The following is a 17,879-nucleotide window of genomic DNA, read 5'->3' as shown; positions in this document are numbered from 1 at the left end:
TGTTGTTGGTAAATATAAATGCAAATGCGTATGTGTGTTTATGTTTGCGGCGCATAAATGAATTTGTAAAAAGGTAAATAAATAAAGGAAAGGAGTAACAAAGGAAAGGCATGCCAAAAGCGATTGCGCAAGCCAAATATTTGCAAGGAAATCAAATAATTTGCAACAAAAATAGAACGTTTTAATATATAAGTATATATATATGCATAATATGCTGGATATATAAATTAATGTGGACACGCACAATTTGCCGCAGCTAAGCCCAAAGGCTGGCCAAAATATATAAATCTCTCCATATACACATACATATATGTTTATAATGCCATTAATTAGTTTAAAAAATGCACAAAAGCGTGCGCACAGTCGGTTGAGCGCAAAATTGAATTTTAATAAATAATAAGGCCAATAAATTGGAATGCATTCTGTTTATTTGGGGCGTTGCATTTAATTGGCAGCCTTCTGGCTTTTCTGCAGCAATGCATTAAAAATGCTTACAAAATCAAATTAACAGCCTATGAGCACAACATTAATTAAAAAGCATTATGTGTCTGTGTGTGTATGTGTTTGTGTGTGTGTGCGTGTTGGGAAGCAGAAGGCACCTTAAAAAACATGTTGTTGCTGGTCTGGAAAAAAAAAACAAAAAAATCTTTGCACACAACAGCAGCCTGAGAAATTTATTGCATTTTAATTTTGGCATTAAATAAGTATTTAAAAAATTATAGCAAAATATAATCACAATAATAGGATCTGCTTAAGAACAGAGAATAGTTAGCAAGCAAATTATAAGTAAGGAAATAAAAAACTCTTAGGCTAGAGCTACGCGCATGCAGCCAAGCTATCGAAATGAAAAGAAATCATCAAATTTCTTTCTCAGTTTGAGCACAAAAACAAAACTGCTCCATGCAATAACTACACATGCCAAAATATGACAAAAATAATGCTAAACTGCCGGCCAATTTCGGCTGCCATAACATGCCAAGATCTAGGAATTATAATCGGAAATCATTCATCTACTTTAGCAAATACTGCGAAGCTTTAAGTTCATATATGTTTTTGATTTCAGTTGGTTTTGCTTATTCGTTTTTCATTTCCTTCTGCTTGTTGGTTGTTTATAGGTTTATATACAAAAATCGGTTATATATGCATTTGGCTGCACAAAAATCTGTTTAGTAGTGGCCTACAAAAATTTATACATAAAGCGTTAACAAAAGCAGGAAAAAGCCAAATCGAAGCATAAGCAGCGCGTGTTTATTTACGTCTTCTCTGGATTTATGGATTTCGGGATTTGTTGCTCTTTCTCTGTGCTCCTCGGATTCGTTCTTATTTGCATTTTTGTTATTATTATTTTTTGTTAATTAAGCACAGTACATTTAGATTTAGCACAGCCATTCATTTTGGGCAGCTGTTCTTGGAGCTTATCTTTTTTGTTTATTGTATTTTTTTCTTGCAAACAGCAGCCGTTGTGCGCTAAGTTTTGAAGCTGCAAGTCAAAAAATTGTAGCAAAATCAAAAGGGCAAAAAAAAAAAAACAGAGAGTATGTTATTTGTTATACGTAGCAGCAAAGCAAACAGAAAAAATTAAAAACATGAGTAAGCGAAAAAGCAAATTAATGTTGAGGCAGCTTATGTTTTTATTTTATATATGCACTTGTATATACACCGAAAATATAAATATAAGAAGCTGTGGGGGTAGGCCGCCACTAATGCGCTCTTCAAACTGAAGTCAGCCTTTTTGTGTGCTTATGAAGGCGTTGGTTGCCTCAACTCAATATTGCTGAGTTAGGATACTTTGGAGGTCGAGAAAAAGCAACGCATATTTATCGTATCCTTAACTTGTTACATTCAATACATTTATGAAAAAGGAGGGCCATTTATTTCGTATTAATATTTTAAAAAAAAATAATGAAACACTTGTGCATTTATCTTAAATTTTGACGCAGTTAAAATTTTACGGTTCAGTACTTAATATTTTTATATTTAAGCTTTTTATTTTAAAAATTGTTACAGCATATTTGTTTCAGCTTGTCCGTCTTTATTAGGACAAGAGTGTCTGATTTCTTAAATGGAAATTTTGTACTCTTCACTGGGATTTTCCGTCAACACCATCAGTTCGAATTAATTTGATGTTTGGTTTAAATTAATATTTAATTTGGAAATTCTACACAATAGCACACAAAAGGAGTTTCTGAAAAGCGCATTTAAGCTATGGCCAAGCCATAGTTACTCCTTAAGTGATATCTCGATGTAAGAAGCATTTGAATAAAATGATGTTGGCAACTTAAAAACAGTAATTTAATAATATTTAGTCAGTTATACTTAGTTGCTGGTTTATGAATACGAAGCGCATAAAAAGCAGTGCAGTTTAAAAGGTTACCTGGTGAGAACTGTTGTCAAAAAAAACCCACAGCGTGCCAAAGCGACTTAAGGGTATTAGTATAGGGGTACATTTTGTTCATAAGCTCGTCGGGGGTTAAGTTTAAGCAGGGCAGTTTGTTTAGTATTTTTAAAAGCATATTCAACGTTCTTTTTCTTGTTCGAATATTTATTATTATATTGATATATTTTTAAAGAGTATATTCATGTAGGAGAGTCAAAAATTCAAAGCGCCATTTGCTGAGCAAGAGATAGTAGAGAGAGAGAGAGAGTTAGGCAACGTTGAGTTACAGCTGAGCTTGCAGGACACAAGCAACAAAAATAGTTTATGTTCTTTTGAGAATGAATACAACATTTGGTAAAAAACAACAACAAGAAATAAAACATTAAAACTAAATATCAGTAAGAAGCTGTAATTTGATATTTGATTTTGGGCAGCAAGAAAGCAAAAAAGTTGAGGGGCAGTTTTAAAACGCAGTGAAACTTCAATAGAATTTATTATGAGTGTAAGTGTGACATAAGCCTGGATATATAATTATGGGTGTGTGTGTGTGAGTGTGTATGTGTATGCGTGTGATTAGTTGACTTGTCCCCAATTCAGGCATTGCAACCTATTACGCTACCTTTGACCTGCAACAGGGCGGTATATTTGATCTCGGCTGCCGGATTCTTTGCCACACACGTGTACTCGCCCGAATGCGTGGCCAAAAGCGAGGGTATGCTCAGTAGAGAGCTATACTGATCTAGCATGGTGATATTGGCGCCCAGGAGCTCTGGCAGCGGCTCACCATCCTTAAGCCAGATCAGCTTGAGGGGCGCATCGCCGCGTGACACGCCACAGACAGTGCGTGTGCGCATGCCCTCGGCGAGGCCGTCTTGAAAGGCAAACGGCTCTATGATCGGCGGCACTGTAATTGAAAGAGTATACAAAATGGTTAAGAACTGCACAATATACACAGGTTGATCCCGACAGTTGGGAGTCCCACGCTGATTCTTTGTTGTTCTTTGTTGTTGTAGCTGCTGTTTGCTGTTTGAACTATTATTATTGTCAATGGGTTTGTAATATCTAAACCTTCGCAGTTTTGTTAAATATCGAAAAATAAATGAAAATTGTTTGATATGGGAAAAACACTACTTGAATTTTGTTTTTCTTTTTGGTCTTTTTACAAACATTCCAAAAGATTTGAACAAGTTCGGAAGTAAAGTGATATTATAGTAGTAGTAGTAGTAGTAGTAGTAGTAGTAGTAGTAGTAGTGGAAATAACTAAATTCCGTTTTCAGTAACATAATCATATATTAGTAGTTTTGTACAGAGTATTCAATACGTAATAATAGATGGTTGAATATATACAGAGAACGAGCATTATGGACAAAACAAACACGCGCCACAACCAGCGCACTAACTGTGCCGCATTTGTGCTTGTGTTTCTTTTTGTGTACTTGCTGTTTACATTGAAGTGCATGACAAAAACAAAATACTACTTCAACTAAACATTCGAGAGAACCGCCTTCATTTCTTTACCATTGACCAGCAGTGCTTGCGAGTTCTCCACCTCGGCCGCCGAATTGCGCACCACACACGAATAATTGCCCGTATGATCACTCCCCAGATTCTCAATGACCAGTATGCTATTGTATTGGTCCACCTGTTTCACGGACATATGCTGTGTGGCGTCAATCGGCCGATTATCCTTGCGCCAGTTGATCGTGAGCGGCAAGTCGCCCTTCACCACGGAACAGGTCAACGAGGCCCGATCGCCCATGTTCAGTTGCAAGATGGATGTTTGGAAGGGACTAAGCTTCGGTGGCACTGCAAGTTTTTGTTGGGCGTTGTTGGTTAAAAAGCGAAAAATAATAACAGCAATACAAAAGCGTAGCAAAGAAGACGCAGCAATAGACGCAGCTAGGGACTAAATAAAAATACGAAAAGAGTAGCATACTTATGTGCGCCGCTTAAGTGTGACGCCGAATTGGAAGTGGTTGCGGTAACAAATTAGAAGGGAATGTGATGCTGTTACTCCTTAGTACAGTAAGCGCCCATACATCACTGTTGAAATCGAAATTTGTATACACGTTTCAGAATACATTGTTGGAGGTTGACAATCAAAGAGTAAAAAAAAATATTTAGAAGTTTATGAAGATCGAATTGAATAATATTATACAAAATGCTTCAAGTAATCTCAGCTCCCACTATACTGATTCTAAGCCCCAACTTTGAGCGATTTTATATCCTAAACTATATTTCTATATTTATAATTTTGTAATTTATTAAAGAACACAAATTTATACAAATAAATAGTTCAATTGTGTTTCCCATATTTTCTAAACTTGTCCTCAAATTTGTAAAGCATATTCATTGTGTAATTTTTCTCGGCTTTAAATTGGTTAATATATATAAAAAAAAAAACAAGACCTATACGAATTCAGTAATGACAAACAACAGTCCAAGCATTTACTATATACGAGTATACTTTTATTTCGGAGAAGCACATATTCTTCTTTTGGTTTATTTTCAAATCCTTTTCCCTCTCCCGGGGATTAAAAAATGCGTCTCATTAATACGAACATGAAGTTACAAACTTCTAAGTCATAAAACGTTGATTAAGTGCCAACGAAGAGCATCATTCGCATCATAAAAAATTAAAAACGAAAATTAATTTCAGCTTTAGAAGGCGTGACATAACAATGCAATAAAATCTTCAATTCAGACGGATACTGTAAGCGAAAAAAGGCTGTTCAAAAAAGGTTAATGCTGAAAAATTATTATGAAAATTTAATCAGTGCCTCGCGCTTCATTAAGACTGTTTTGCATCGGGGACCGGAATTCATTAACTCTAATGCTGTGTGGGCGCAAAATCGAGTGCGAAAAAACAAAACCAAAATTGAGAGCGAAGGGTTTTTTTAGAACTTGTCAGTTTGCTGCGCCTTCCCCGCTTTTTTTTTTGTACTTGTTGTGTAATTTAAAAACTTTTAAGCTTAGATTATTGCGCATATTTAATTACACAGCACCAAACAACAAAATGAGAAGGCAAACAAAAACAAAAAACGCAAAATCACAGCAAAATAAAAATGTAAAAATTTTAAACACTCTTGGGTGCGGCTCTGACAGCCGAAACTACTTAGTTTGCTGTTAATAATTAAATTGCAATTTTCACTTCGTTCAGCATGTCGCGCTTGTTGTTGTCGCTCTCGTTAGCATTAACTTTGCTGTTGCTGTTGCTATTGCTGTGGTAGTTGTTGTTGGTGTTGTTGTTGGGACGCGCTGTCAAGCCGCCACGTCCAACTTGTTTAATTTGCACATTTTTGCGTTGAAATCTGTAAGAAGAGACAACCGGCAGCCCCCTGTCAAGCCCCTACCATACTAACCTATGACCGTAACCTCTCCACTCCGTCTCGCACTGTGACCCTGTTTGTTGCGGGCCCAGCATGTATATACGCCCGAATCCGTGTGCTTCTGTACCGGACTAATGGTCAGCGATCCGTCCGGTTGTACTCGCTGCCGTATATCATCCGGCAGTTCCCGCCCGCCCCGCTCCCAGTGTATCTCCTCGATGGGGTAGCCAGCAACGGGACATTTCAGATTTAGCGTCTCGCCGGACACAGCGGTCACCTTTGGTATGAGCCGTATATAGGGTAGACCTGCAAGGGAATGAATAAAATGTGCATGAGATAGAGGGAGGACGAGCTGATATGGGTGCTTAACAGATTTGCGCCGTGTGCGCCCTTCTCCCCGCTGCTTTTGCTTTTGCTGTTGTTTTCTGTTTCTGTTTTTTAATAATGCAGCTGGCGAATTACGTAGATCTATATATAAATATATATACTCGTACATATACATATTTATGTATGTATGTACGTATAAACAAACGCGAAAAGGCAGCAAACAAAACAGCCTGGCAAGCAGGAAGCAGCGCTCACAATGTAATATGCATATCCTGCAGCAAAACAAACTCTTCTGCCTTTCCGCTGCACAGTGGTGCTAAACTCAAATCTACCTCAACAATATGCAACTATTGTACGCGATAATTTCTAATATCGTGAGGATATTGAAGGGTTTTTCAAGTAAGTTTCCTTTATTCAGAGCATTATGCCATTATAATTCCTAATCAATTCTATTAAGCAAAATGTAAACTTTTGATTGCTGCAGTTCTACTTGTAATGTGTCTTTCAAATCGAAAAACCCTATTAATCTAACTCTTTGCAAGATGAAGTCTATTTCTTCCGATTCAGATAAATATTAATATAAATAATTACACATCTTACTATAATCTAAATGAAGTTCTAAAATGTTTACAGCGTATCTTTAGTTGAAAAATTGATATCTTTATATTGCCCAGGCTTACGAATTCTTTTTGTGTTACTGTTCTTAATTTTAGTAAGAAATCTGCCAAAACGACTCAAGAACATTAAAGTAAAACAAATGTTATGTTAAAGGGAAATTTCTCAATTTCGTAAATGTTTATAGACATTGAAAAACAGTTTATAAAGAAGGGCTGATCGCCTTCAACAACCGCTTCAAAATGAGTTTCTATCATCATCATTTTGTTTTCATTTTTGTGCCACCTAATATTGATTTCCGCCACTGTGCCTTTGCCCTGAGTTCGGGAATCTGCCAGACTGCAAAACACTTTTGGGTGCCGTGCCGTGCAAAATGCAGGAAGGAAGCAATGCAGCAAATGCCGGCGCGCGACGTTGGCGCGTGTTTGTTGAGATTGCTATAGTTGTTGATGTTGTTGTTGTTGTTCTGGTTATTGTTGTTGTTGCTGCTGCTGCTCTCGTGGCTTGGTTTCTGTAGAATATGCATAATTTTGAGTGCGCCGGCACATGTCACAGCCACAGAGGAGCTGCTGAGACAACACTCTCACATCCTTTCAGCCATTTTGTACAATGTATGTGAGCCGCAGACTCCAGTCTTTTGCGAGATTTTTGTAATCACCGCCATTACCATGCGCGTAATCAACGCACGTGGGTTGAAAGCCTAAAGAGGTGCCAGCGATTTCGCCACACTTCTTCCCTTCCCTTCCCTTCTCTTCCCTTCCCTTTTTTCTGCTTAAACTGCAAGTTTTCTTTACCACTAAACTGCATGGCATCTACCTCCATTTAGCAAACATGGCGCAATTTGTTGGTGTGCATTCATTTGTGTTTGTAAGCACGTGTATGTGTGTGCCTGGCAACGCCATTTTGTTTGCTTAGCGACACAAAAATATTTGATTTCTTGACAACCAAAAATGGCGAAAACAAACAAAAAAATTTGAGGACCAAGAAAACAAAAAAGGAAAGAACTTGCAAAAACACTGCAGATATGTTGGAAAAAAGTTCGTTGGGCATGCAACAAAAATGCAGAAAAGGCACAAGGAAAAAGTGGATAGAAATTCTTGATTGTGAAAGTAGAAGCCTCTATACCCTTTTTATGGTGGCCGACAGGTGTCCTATTTCTATTTTCCTATTCTTTTTTAGATTTTTCTGTTCAGCTCATTATTTATAATTTTTTTAAGAATAAGAAATTTAACTAAAACGAGAACCTTTGAAACATAGTTGAAGTTATTTTACAGAAAATTAAATAAATTTGTTAAATTTATTAAGGTTTTCCTGTTAACATTTTCTGCTTAGTAAAAGACAAAACTTGCGGGTTCAATCAAAAACAAATCTAAGGAATATTTTCTATATTTATTACTACCTACTGTAACAGTATTCAGCAATATAAATGTTGTACGTCTCAATAAATAAATAAAATATAAAATGTATTAATTGTTCACCCAATTATGTGACTAACAATTAAATCACAAAGTAGCTATTCACCAAAGAAGCTCCAAAAAATTCCATACAAACAATATTTAGAAGTGGTTGCCAAGTTAAGATAGAAACGCGTTTATTAGCTTAGTATTGAGAACCAACAACTAAATAAAATTATTAACAAATAAAAAGTGTACAATAATCAAAATTTTAAAACAAATAACAATTTGTTTTGTCGGTACTATCGTGCACATGCCTTCTGTTTTTTGTGAACTGATTTTGATTTGTTTGTAAATACTGATACTTATACATATGTTCTTGACATTCTTCGGTTTCATATTGCTCTTCTAGTTTTGCTAATATTTTTCTTCCTGATTCATTTGGATAGAATAGAAAATGAGCTAAAAGAAATATGACTTTTTCTGCATATATTGGTAGATCTTTTACCAATTTATAAACAGTTTTTCCATACGCTCGACATTTGCTACCAAAACTGTTTTTGCGAAAACTCTTTAATTCAGCTCCTTAACAACGCTTTTTTGTCCACTCATTATGCATTCCACAAGATGTGTTTTTTTTTTTTTTCACTAAAAACAATATAACGACTAAAGTAGCTCAAAGGCGTTGCAAAGCTCATAACAGACAGATTTGCAAGGGCATTGAGAGGCACAAAACAACAACAACATGTATGCCATTGAACAGACAGAGGCAGAAAATGTGTTGTAAAACAAAATCGAGCAAAAGTAGGCAACAGCAGCTGCAGCTGTACCCAAAAAAAAGGAAAAACGAAAACTCGTGAAACCAGCAAAACATTTAAGTGCTTGTAAGTGTGTGTTTGTGTGTGTGTTTGTGTATGTGTGTGTGTGTTTGTGTATGTGTGTGTGTTTGTAAAGTAGCTGCACATGTGCACAAATATTCGTGTTAGTTTTGCGTTTGTGTGTCTGTATGCCATACCATAAATATTCAAGCGGGCCTCGTGTTGAACTCTTCCAGCACGGTTCTCGGCTATGCAGGCGTACTCGCCACCATCCTCGACCATGACATGGCTGATGTTAACATGACTAATTACATCGCCATGCACCGTGATATATTGTCCGATCATAAATCTGTAAAAAAAGAGAAACACAGAAAAAGAAAGCGAGATGAAAACGTGCACTCAAATGCATTAATATAAAACGCATTTTGTGCCGTGCGGCATATACTTAGTGTGCAAACTAACGAGGCGAACATTTTAATTGTTCTGCGTTCTGCCATTTGAATTGCAAGCTTGAACTTTTGCCATGACTTGGGTGCGCATTAATGATCTGACACACACACACCCATAACGCACATATAAGTCGACTATGATATATGGATATTCATACATCGTCGACTGTCTCAATAGGTGCGAGATATTTCTAGAATACCTTTGGAACTACTCGACCAACACTGAAGAGACTATTTTAAAAATATATATATTATTTGCTTAGAACGTAATTTTTTGTAGAAATAACTTTTTTTATGACTCAATTAATATTTTAAAAGTAGAACTCTCAAACAATGTTAATGCTTTTAGTTCAATCTGTTTATTCGAGATATAACTTCGCCTTTTATATAAAATTGTATATCAAATATCAGAAAACTTTAAAGCATGAAGCCATAAAACTAATAAAAATGCTGTCGTGTGGAAATTGTGAAAAAGGTTTATATAGTACTTTAATGGATGATCCAGGTCACATTTACATGAAACAGAGCAATAAGTCCAATATATGCAGTCCTTAATCATAAACACATTAACACAAAATTAAAAGTGAGCTTAAATACTAGGCTCAACTAGCGGATAAAAAGTAGATTAAGTATAAATTTTGATGGACAATACAATATAATTCTTAAGGCAATCAATCATTCTTTACTTCAAAAATAGTTGCATTCATATCAGAGGAAGGTTCTACAAATTGCATTACAAGCTGCTTAACCTATTCGGCTGCGTGGCAGTGTACACATAAAGATATAAATGTTTGTTTGTATGTGTGCTCTCACACATTGCATTTAGGCACATTTCATATGCAGCTGACCCAAATAACGAAAGCCTGACAAATCTTTATACCGCTACATCAGCAACAGCTCAGCGTCAGCAGCTTTGCAAAAATTCTCGTTTTTTAGGCTTCATTTGTTGTTTGACACAACACGGCGTATACGTGCTGCAAGCTTCGTGCATTATTTAGTTTGAAATGAAGGTTGTCAGAGGTTGTCAGTGTGTATATATAGTATAGTTTATACATATAAGTAGTATGTGTATATGAGTGGAGAAATGTTAAGCATGGTTTCAATGTCATTTGAAGATAGTTGAAGAGGCTGGTTGGTTGAAGGCAAGCACATGCCACGCCCCTATATGGCTTAATTACACTGAAACTGACTTCTGTGCACATAAATAAAGCAGCAGTCGAGCTCCCAAGCTCCCAAGCTTCAACGCCTCCATGCCCCATGGGCCCACAGATTACAGCAACAACAGGACACACACACACACACACACACATCGCATTACACCACACCACACAACTTTGGCTGCGGCTTAATGCGCACATAAAATGCCACGTTACGCCGCAACCAAACGAAGTCCTTACGTATATCTGCGTGTGTGTGTGTGTGTGTACATATGTGTGTGCAAATAATGAAAAAAGGATTTTATGAGTGCTCAAGCTGGCATTAAGTTTGCTGTCTGTCAGTGTCTCTCTCACTCTATCCACATCTCTCTCCCTCCCACATAATCTTCCTTAGATTCTCTCTTGCTCTATTGCCTGCGGTTGCTATTATTTTGCTACGTCTTATTGGCATAGACATTAATTACAGCAAACATTGTTATGTATACGCCATGTGGTACAAAGACAAACACACACACACACACAAACACACACATACACACATGCGGCTTTTGTGTGAGCTTAATTGTAACAATTTGCTGCTTCTGCCGTCTCCCTTCTTATTATTATTGTTGTTGTTGTTGTTGTTGTTGTTGTCTTTACTGATATATTTGCCATATGCACAATTATATAACTACAGAAGTAAAGCGCTGCCTCATTAGTTTATACGTAAAGGGTGCTTGTTGACGAGCTTTGCAACTTTTAATTAAATGGCAACACATCAAAACCTCACTAGGAGTCCATTGAATTGACTTCATTGAGGATAAGTTGTGGTAAGCATTTAAAGAATTCGTTTTGTATTAATTGACAATATTACCCTAAGTTAAAAATGCTAGAGCGATTGGGCTTAATTTGAAGCCATTTTGTCTTAATTATCGCACATGAATCTAGTTTTTCTAATGAAAAAGAAAATATATTTGAAAATAATACAAACATAAACAGAAATAATGTAAGCATCATTGTAAATTTAAAAAAAGCTCAGATCCCCTGCTCTGGCGGACCAATCTCACGGTTATTATATATTTGAAAATGTAATTAAATTTAAAATTTTTCGGCCCCTTTTTGCACAACGTCCTATTCCAACAAACATACCTACACACACATACATACATGCACATAACTCAATACAATATATAGCTCCTGATAGTATAAAATAAAGCTTTAAGCAGCATCTGACAATACATATCAGTTAATCAGTATTTATTTAACACATAGCATCAATTATAAATTAATCAATAATTGAATAAACATTGTCGAAAGAGAGAGTAATTTATTTGGTCATTCGTATATTTATTCGTTCATTTCTTATCTCATTCAATAATTTATTTCCTATCTAAGGCACTAATCAGTATGTCAGCTATGTCATTTATTTGATTTTTTACCTCGTTAATTTATTTTTCAGCTCCGCCAATTATTTAATAGATGACTTATTAATAAATAATCATTTATAAATAGAGTGTACCACTATGGGTTCGTCTATTTATTCATAGTCATTAATTCATTCTTTTACACAGTAATTTATTCTGACTCTAACATTCTCAAATGCCCCCTTCAATCATTACAAATAAATTATTGAATAGAGTGCATCGTATCTGGAAAATCAGGGCTTGAAGCAACTGCTTATCCAAAATCATTTTTGAATTTAATTGGACTGCCAGGCATGCCACCAATCCTATTGATATTTAAAGCCACTGTGCCAGTTACTTGTATAATGTTGCCAAATCTTAAATCTAATCTAATCTTATCCGTAATATTATAGAACTAGCTATATAATTATAAACATTTGAATTTTCTTGGCTCCATAGCTTAAAAGCCATAAAAGGCTGTTGAAATGGGAATTCTATATAGTAGATATGAACACCCTATATGCGGGGAAGACCTTGTCATATGGTGGAAACTACACACAACACACAATTTTCAGTGGACGCTGGACAAACTAAAAGCCAAAGTAATTACAATTTTAATTAACATTTTTGCGGGCTCAAGCATTTTACAAAACTCACGGGCATAAGTAAGTGCAAGCAAGCCAGTTGTTCAAATTGCGCTGATTTCCCCAGAAAGTGGCCGAATCAACTTTTGGGCCAAGATGACGTCGACGTCGACGACGCCGAGTTTCGGGCACTTCAGGGAAACACGCAAGGCGGGGCAAAACAACTGTACTATGCAGTTAAATGAAAATGAAACTGGCAGGGAAGACAACAACAATACAACTGCAGTGGCAACACTTGCATTTGCAACAAAAATATAAAAGGGACAGACTGCAACAAAGCTGCACACACACCCTCAAAATTGTTGCTGCTGTGGCGGACGCTTAAGCGGCTCGGTGAAACTTTTGAATCTGCCGGCAGAGCTGCAGCTCGAGCTCGAGCGTGTGGGTGTGGGTGTGGTTGAGCGAGTGCACGGGGGCTTAAGGGGGTTAACGCTCACACACGCTGGCATAAAACGCTTTTCTGCAACAATACAAACCTAATAGTTTGCGCGGCTTTTGTGTGCTGTTTTATCCGATTGTTGTGCGCCCTTGCTGAGAATCTCTGGCTCTTTTTTATAGCTTCGAATGTGTGTGTTTGGGTAATTTTGTCTAAAGTGAACAACTTAAAACGACTGCAAAAGTTTGCTGCAAACTTACCAAATTATGAATTTCAATTTGTGTGAATTGAGTTTACGCTGCGCAAATGTAAGTAAGTACTAGCACACTTTTAAACAATGGGAATAAATGTAGCATTAACAAAGAAACTTGTTGAAGGGACTTGCAATTGACTTGCAGTTGACAAAAATATTCTAAAGACGTAATAAGTTAATCGGAATATACGTTTAGATACAAAAAATATTAATAAATATGTTTGATTTTTTGATTACGTGGAACAGATGGTATTTAATATTTCTGGTGCTGTTCCAATAGCTTTTACTTTAGTAGTAAATTAAGTATTTAACTGGACATGAAGTTCAATTCTTATCATCTATTTACGTCAACATTTTTAATTTCACAAAACTCTCTTAATTTTGTTTTAGGCACTTAAGCAGTAAGCCTTTAACGTAAAGTGTTAAAAATTTGTAAAGAATTTAAGATTAATTTCATGCAACGACTATGAAGAATCAGATTTGTAAGCAGACCCTTCTAAAACATACGTACAAGTATATGGGTTTTTGTGAAATGAACTAAATTTGAGTATTCCATATTCCATAGTTCCAATACATGTTGGAAGAAGTTTTTTGTATGTTTGAATGTCATTTTAATTGAAATACATTTATGAATTAGGTCAGATTAATCAATTATTTGAGTCATACCTTAAATTCATTTTATTCGTATTGCCTAGTATATGGAATTGGAAATTGAAATCAAACCTAAATTCCTTGTAAAAATACATATAATAGTGATATTCCTCATTAGAGACAGTCCAAATAGCGATTTTCATCGATTCATCATGTTCAATAATTTTCCCATAAAAACTACAGCTCTAGTGTTTTAATAAAAAATATGACTCTTAAACAGACAGAAGTGAAAAAAGCACAAATGCTTGGAAGGAATAAAGAAATAATTTCTGCCAGAGTAGACATGTTTTGCTTTACTTTTAGTAAATTAAATTAAATTAATTACATTTCTAGTAGGTAGAGACGAAAGTTAGTTGCCCTGAAAAGCTTAATTATAATGCTGATGACAATGTGATTCATTATGGTAAGTTATAAGGTTATATCTTAGAGTTTATTGACGAAGCAAATTGTTGGTAAAGGATATGTTTAACTGAATTTTCAAACGATAATAATTAAACCTCGTGATGGAAATGAGATTGTGTTGTCGACTGATTGATTGTGCAATATTCTGAATAGCAACCATGATTAAGTCAAATCTATCGTAAAACTGAGAACGACATGTACTTAGTAGTCGTAGTAATTGTAGCTTTTCTATGACACTGACAAAAAAATAAAATAAATAAATTTGCAAACACGTGAAACAACTGTAACTGATATGGCTTTTGTTACTCCGACAATGCATTTTAAATCCAAACCGAGGTCTTCCTTAAGAGAACAAAAAAAATGGGAGTGCCTATGGAAAATCCCACTGAATATAGTATAGTCAAAATTAGTCATCAGAAGATGATGAATGTTTTTAAATGCTTGATTGGTAAAAACAGTGTCATCTTTTGACCGTTGGTTTCTTCCATTTCATCCACTGTGCGTTGTTCCGCATTGCGGTTGTCGTCTACCAACTGCCGCTTAACGCTTATTTAAAACCAAAATTACTCACACACACACGGAAAGATTACACTTACACACACACACACACACAACACATGCATGCACATCATCCGAGGCTGCCTTACAGACAAACTTTTCAAAATGGCGTAAAATGAGCGTTTGAGTGTTGAGCGCTGAGCTACCTCGTGCGCGCAATCATTTAATTTCCGCCCAAGGGCGTCTACGTATGTGTGTATGGTGTGTGTGTGTGTGTGTGTGTAGATGTCTGAAGTAGTATGTGTTACAACTTGTGCGTAGGTACTCGTATATGTATATTAAATAAATACACTTTCCAAGCTCTGACACATACCTTTAAACTGAATAATGTAAACCACTTAAAACTCTAAACAAAATTTATGCAAAACACTTCACTTTACACATTTCCTTATCCTGGCAAATTAGGTTTCTCATTGCAGGCACCGACATCTTCGCCTGCGGTTTCAAGTGTCAAAATTGTGTTGCTGAAATAACTTTTAAATTACAGCCGGAGGGCAGACTGTGCATGTCTACACCCACACACCAACACACACTCACCCGCAATGAGTTTTACACAAATTTTCACAGAAGCCAGCCACATTGCAAATTTCTGGTAATCAATTTTTGGTTGGCTGCCGCTGCCCCTAGGTCAGTTAAGTGCGGCACTTGTAATCATAGAAGAAGAACGATGAAGTGTAAGTGAAAAGAAACATCGTTAACTTTCTAGTAAAAATTACAAGACCACAGCAAAAAAAGAAAAACCGGCAGCTTTAACTGCCAGCTGCTGCTGCACTTTACATGCATAATAAAGTGTCGTAGTCATCCCGTAGTCCTCCCTTCATCCTTCGTCCATCCTTTCTACGCAGTTTCCAGTCAAGTGCTTGTTTTTATTTTTCACGCAAATTTCATCTACATTGTCCACTCGCTGTATATTGTCCAATATGCTGTATATTGCATAAGTTTTAATTAAAATATGCAGCTGGCGCAATATTGCACTCTTCAGGTCACAATGCACCAATATATATATAGTATGTATGTAAGTAGTAGGTAAGAGAAGACAGCAAGTTCTTCAAAAATTAGTGTACTTTGCAGCTTAAGAGCTGGCAGAAGTTCAAAAGCCAGTTAAATATTGTACAAGAATAGAGCACTAAGCTAAATGAAATAAAAATAGCTACAAATTTTATTACAAAATAGCAAGAAGAAGCTTAACTTGTTAGTGAATGTGCCATAAAATACTGAAATATGTATAGTGGAGAACAATATGGAAAGTGAAGAGGTCTACACTCATGCTTTATTCTCTCTTTGTTTGTCTGTTCAAAATAGTTTTGCTTTAAACAAACAGTTGTTTTCAAGTACTCTTAAAAAAATGCAGTGTAAATCTTTGTCGACTTCATACCGCTTCTATTATTTGATTTTCGTTTACATTTTAACTCTGTGAAACGGAAGCCGTTCCTTTTTTATATATAGATGTCTAAAGTGGGTCTCGACTGGCTCGAGTCTAATCGAATTTTTCTGAGGTTAAAGTTCAGTGCACCTTCACAATTTTGTTGAAAGAATACAGTACTCGGATCATTTTGACAGTCTAGAAGTAATTCATACACATTTATAAAAGAAGGCCAAAAATCTATAAACTATTATGGTGTTCTATTTCAGTATCCAGAACACTAATTCGTTTAAAACGTGATTCTTTTGATTTAACTAACGTTTTGATAGTTAAACTAAAAGAAATGAACATTGAAGGGTTATGCCAAACACTTCCAAACACGTTCAAATCCCTTTCTGATATGCTTTTTAGATTAATTAGAAAAAAATGTAGAACGGATTACATTTAGAAAGTTTTAGTTTGAAACTGAGGGAAAAACAATTTTTAAAATTCTAATCATCCAACTGAACATTAATGCAATCCAACTTTTCGCATACAAGTATTGCCGGGATTGTAAGTAAACATTTCTAAACATGTCGGTATTTATATTTGTGTTGATTAGAGTTTTTTTCGACATAAGATGAATTAGTTTGTTGAACAATAAATTAAGAGAGAGATACTTATTAATTTAATGGACTATAAATACTGTAACGTGCACGACATCATGCGGTCTCGGCAACACCTCTGTCTACTATAGGGGTCCAGCCGTGCTCAGGGCTAATGGGGGGGTTCTTTGGTGCTGCTTACTCCATGGCCGTCACATAAATAAAAATTCGTAGACAGATAAGGAATGAATCCAAAAAGCCACTTGTATTACCTTGAGATGCGTCTACTTTATGTATTTGAAGAACCAAGATGGAAGTGTTCTTCTTCTATACCCTCCCTACCTGTAGGATCGGAGAAATTATAGGATCCTACCCTTTTTGCAATTGAGGTGTGAGATACTTTAGGTGCCCATAGGGAAATTAAATTATATCATGTTTTCTTCAAAAATAACCGCATATAATTCAAGAAAATTCATCTTTAGAAACAATTCATATTGATTAAGATAGGAAGTTTAAGTAAAATAAGGAAAATAAGAAGTGTTTTTACAAAATTACTTATAATTAGGAAGTGATATATACAAGAATAAAGGTGAATAGTTAAGTATACTAACAAAATGTACGCCGCATTCAATTATAGGCGTTTTAAGTAAACACGTTTTCTAGCAGATTGCTATGCTATTGTTGCACTCAATTTATGACCTTTTACACTTAATATTTTTGACGGTGCCGTACTTACAACATTCAGAGTCCATCGATGTCAGCAGGCCTGTTGACGATGATTGGCTGTTGATACAAATTGGCATATTATGTTTGCAACAATATACTCATAGCGCACCGAGGCTTTATAAGACGTAAAAAGAAAACAGAATTAGATTTAACCTATTAAATTAAGATTATTGGCAAATATGACTTATCCCATCGATACAAAGATTGTGGTCTGTGTGTCTCTTTCAATTAGGTGCGGTCAGATCTAAAACCATTTAAACTGGAGGTGGATTTGGCAAGCGCCATGTTTTAATACGAAAGATCAGCTTATAGTGCGCGCATTGGAGTCAAATTCTGGGGTTCAGTAGAGCTGGTGTTGGGCTTTAGCATCAGTTCATGCTCTGGCAACTGAGCTAGCCGGGAGTGTCTCTAACGCCTGCCCATGCTGGGCCTTAACACACGTGTTCCTAGCACCGACGCTGCGGTCTGGGCTGG

General features: G+C 36.0%; 1 protein-coding gene across 2 annotated transcripts in view; it reads right to left on the bottom strand.

The window, feature by feature from the left end:
- Positions 1 to 17,879, bottom strand: part of LOC115633164 (Down syndrome cell adhesion molecule-like protein Dscam2) — a 44,558-nt gene that overhangs the window by 9,821 nt on the left and 16,858 nt on the right. For both annotated transcript variants that reach the window (XM_030530575.1, XM_030530576.1), the window contains exons 7-9: positions 9,058 to 9,209; positions 5,740 to 6,012; positions 3,896 to 4,183 (exon numbers count right to left, since the gene is read on the bottom strand). In XM_030530575.1, coding sequence (XP_030386435.1) covers positions 3,896 to 4,183; positions 5,740 to 6,012; positions 9,058 to 9,209 — 713 coding nt within the window. The remainder of the gene's footprint in view (positions 1 to 3,895; positions 4,184 to 5,739; positions 6,013 to 9,057; positions 9,210 to 17,879) is intronic.

Source organism: Scaptodrosophila lebanonensis, unplaced genomic scaffold (assembly GCF_003285725.1).
Source record: "Scaptodrosophila lebanonensis strain 11010-0011.00,11010-0021.00 unplaced genomic scaffold, SlebRS2 tig00001415-arrow-pilon, whole genome shotgun sequence".
In the NCBI taxonomy this organism is placed as follows: Eukaryota; Metazoa; Arthropoda; class Insecta; order Diptera; family Drosophilidae; genus Scaptodrosophila; species Scaptodrosophila lebanonensis.
The sequence above is the reverse complement of the archived record's forward strand: the minus strand, read 5'-3'. Positions and strand labels throughout refer to the sequence as shown.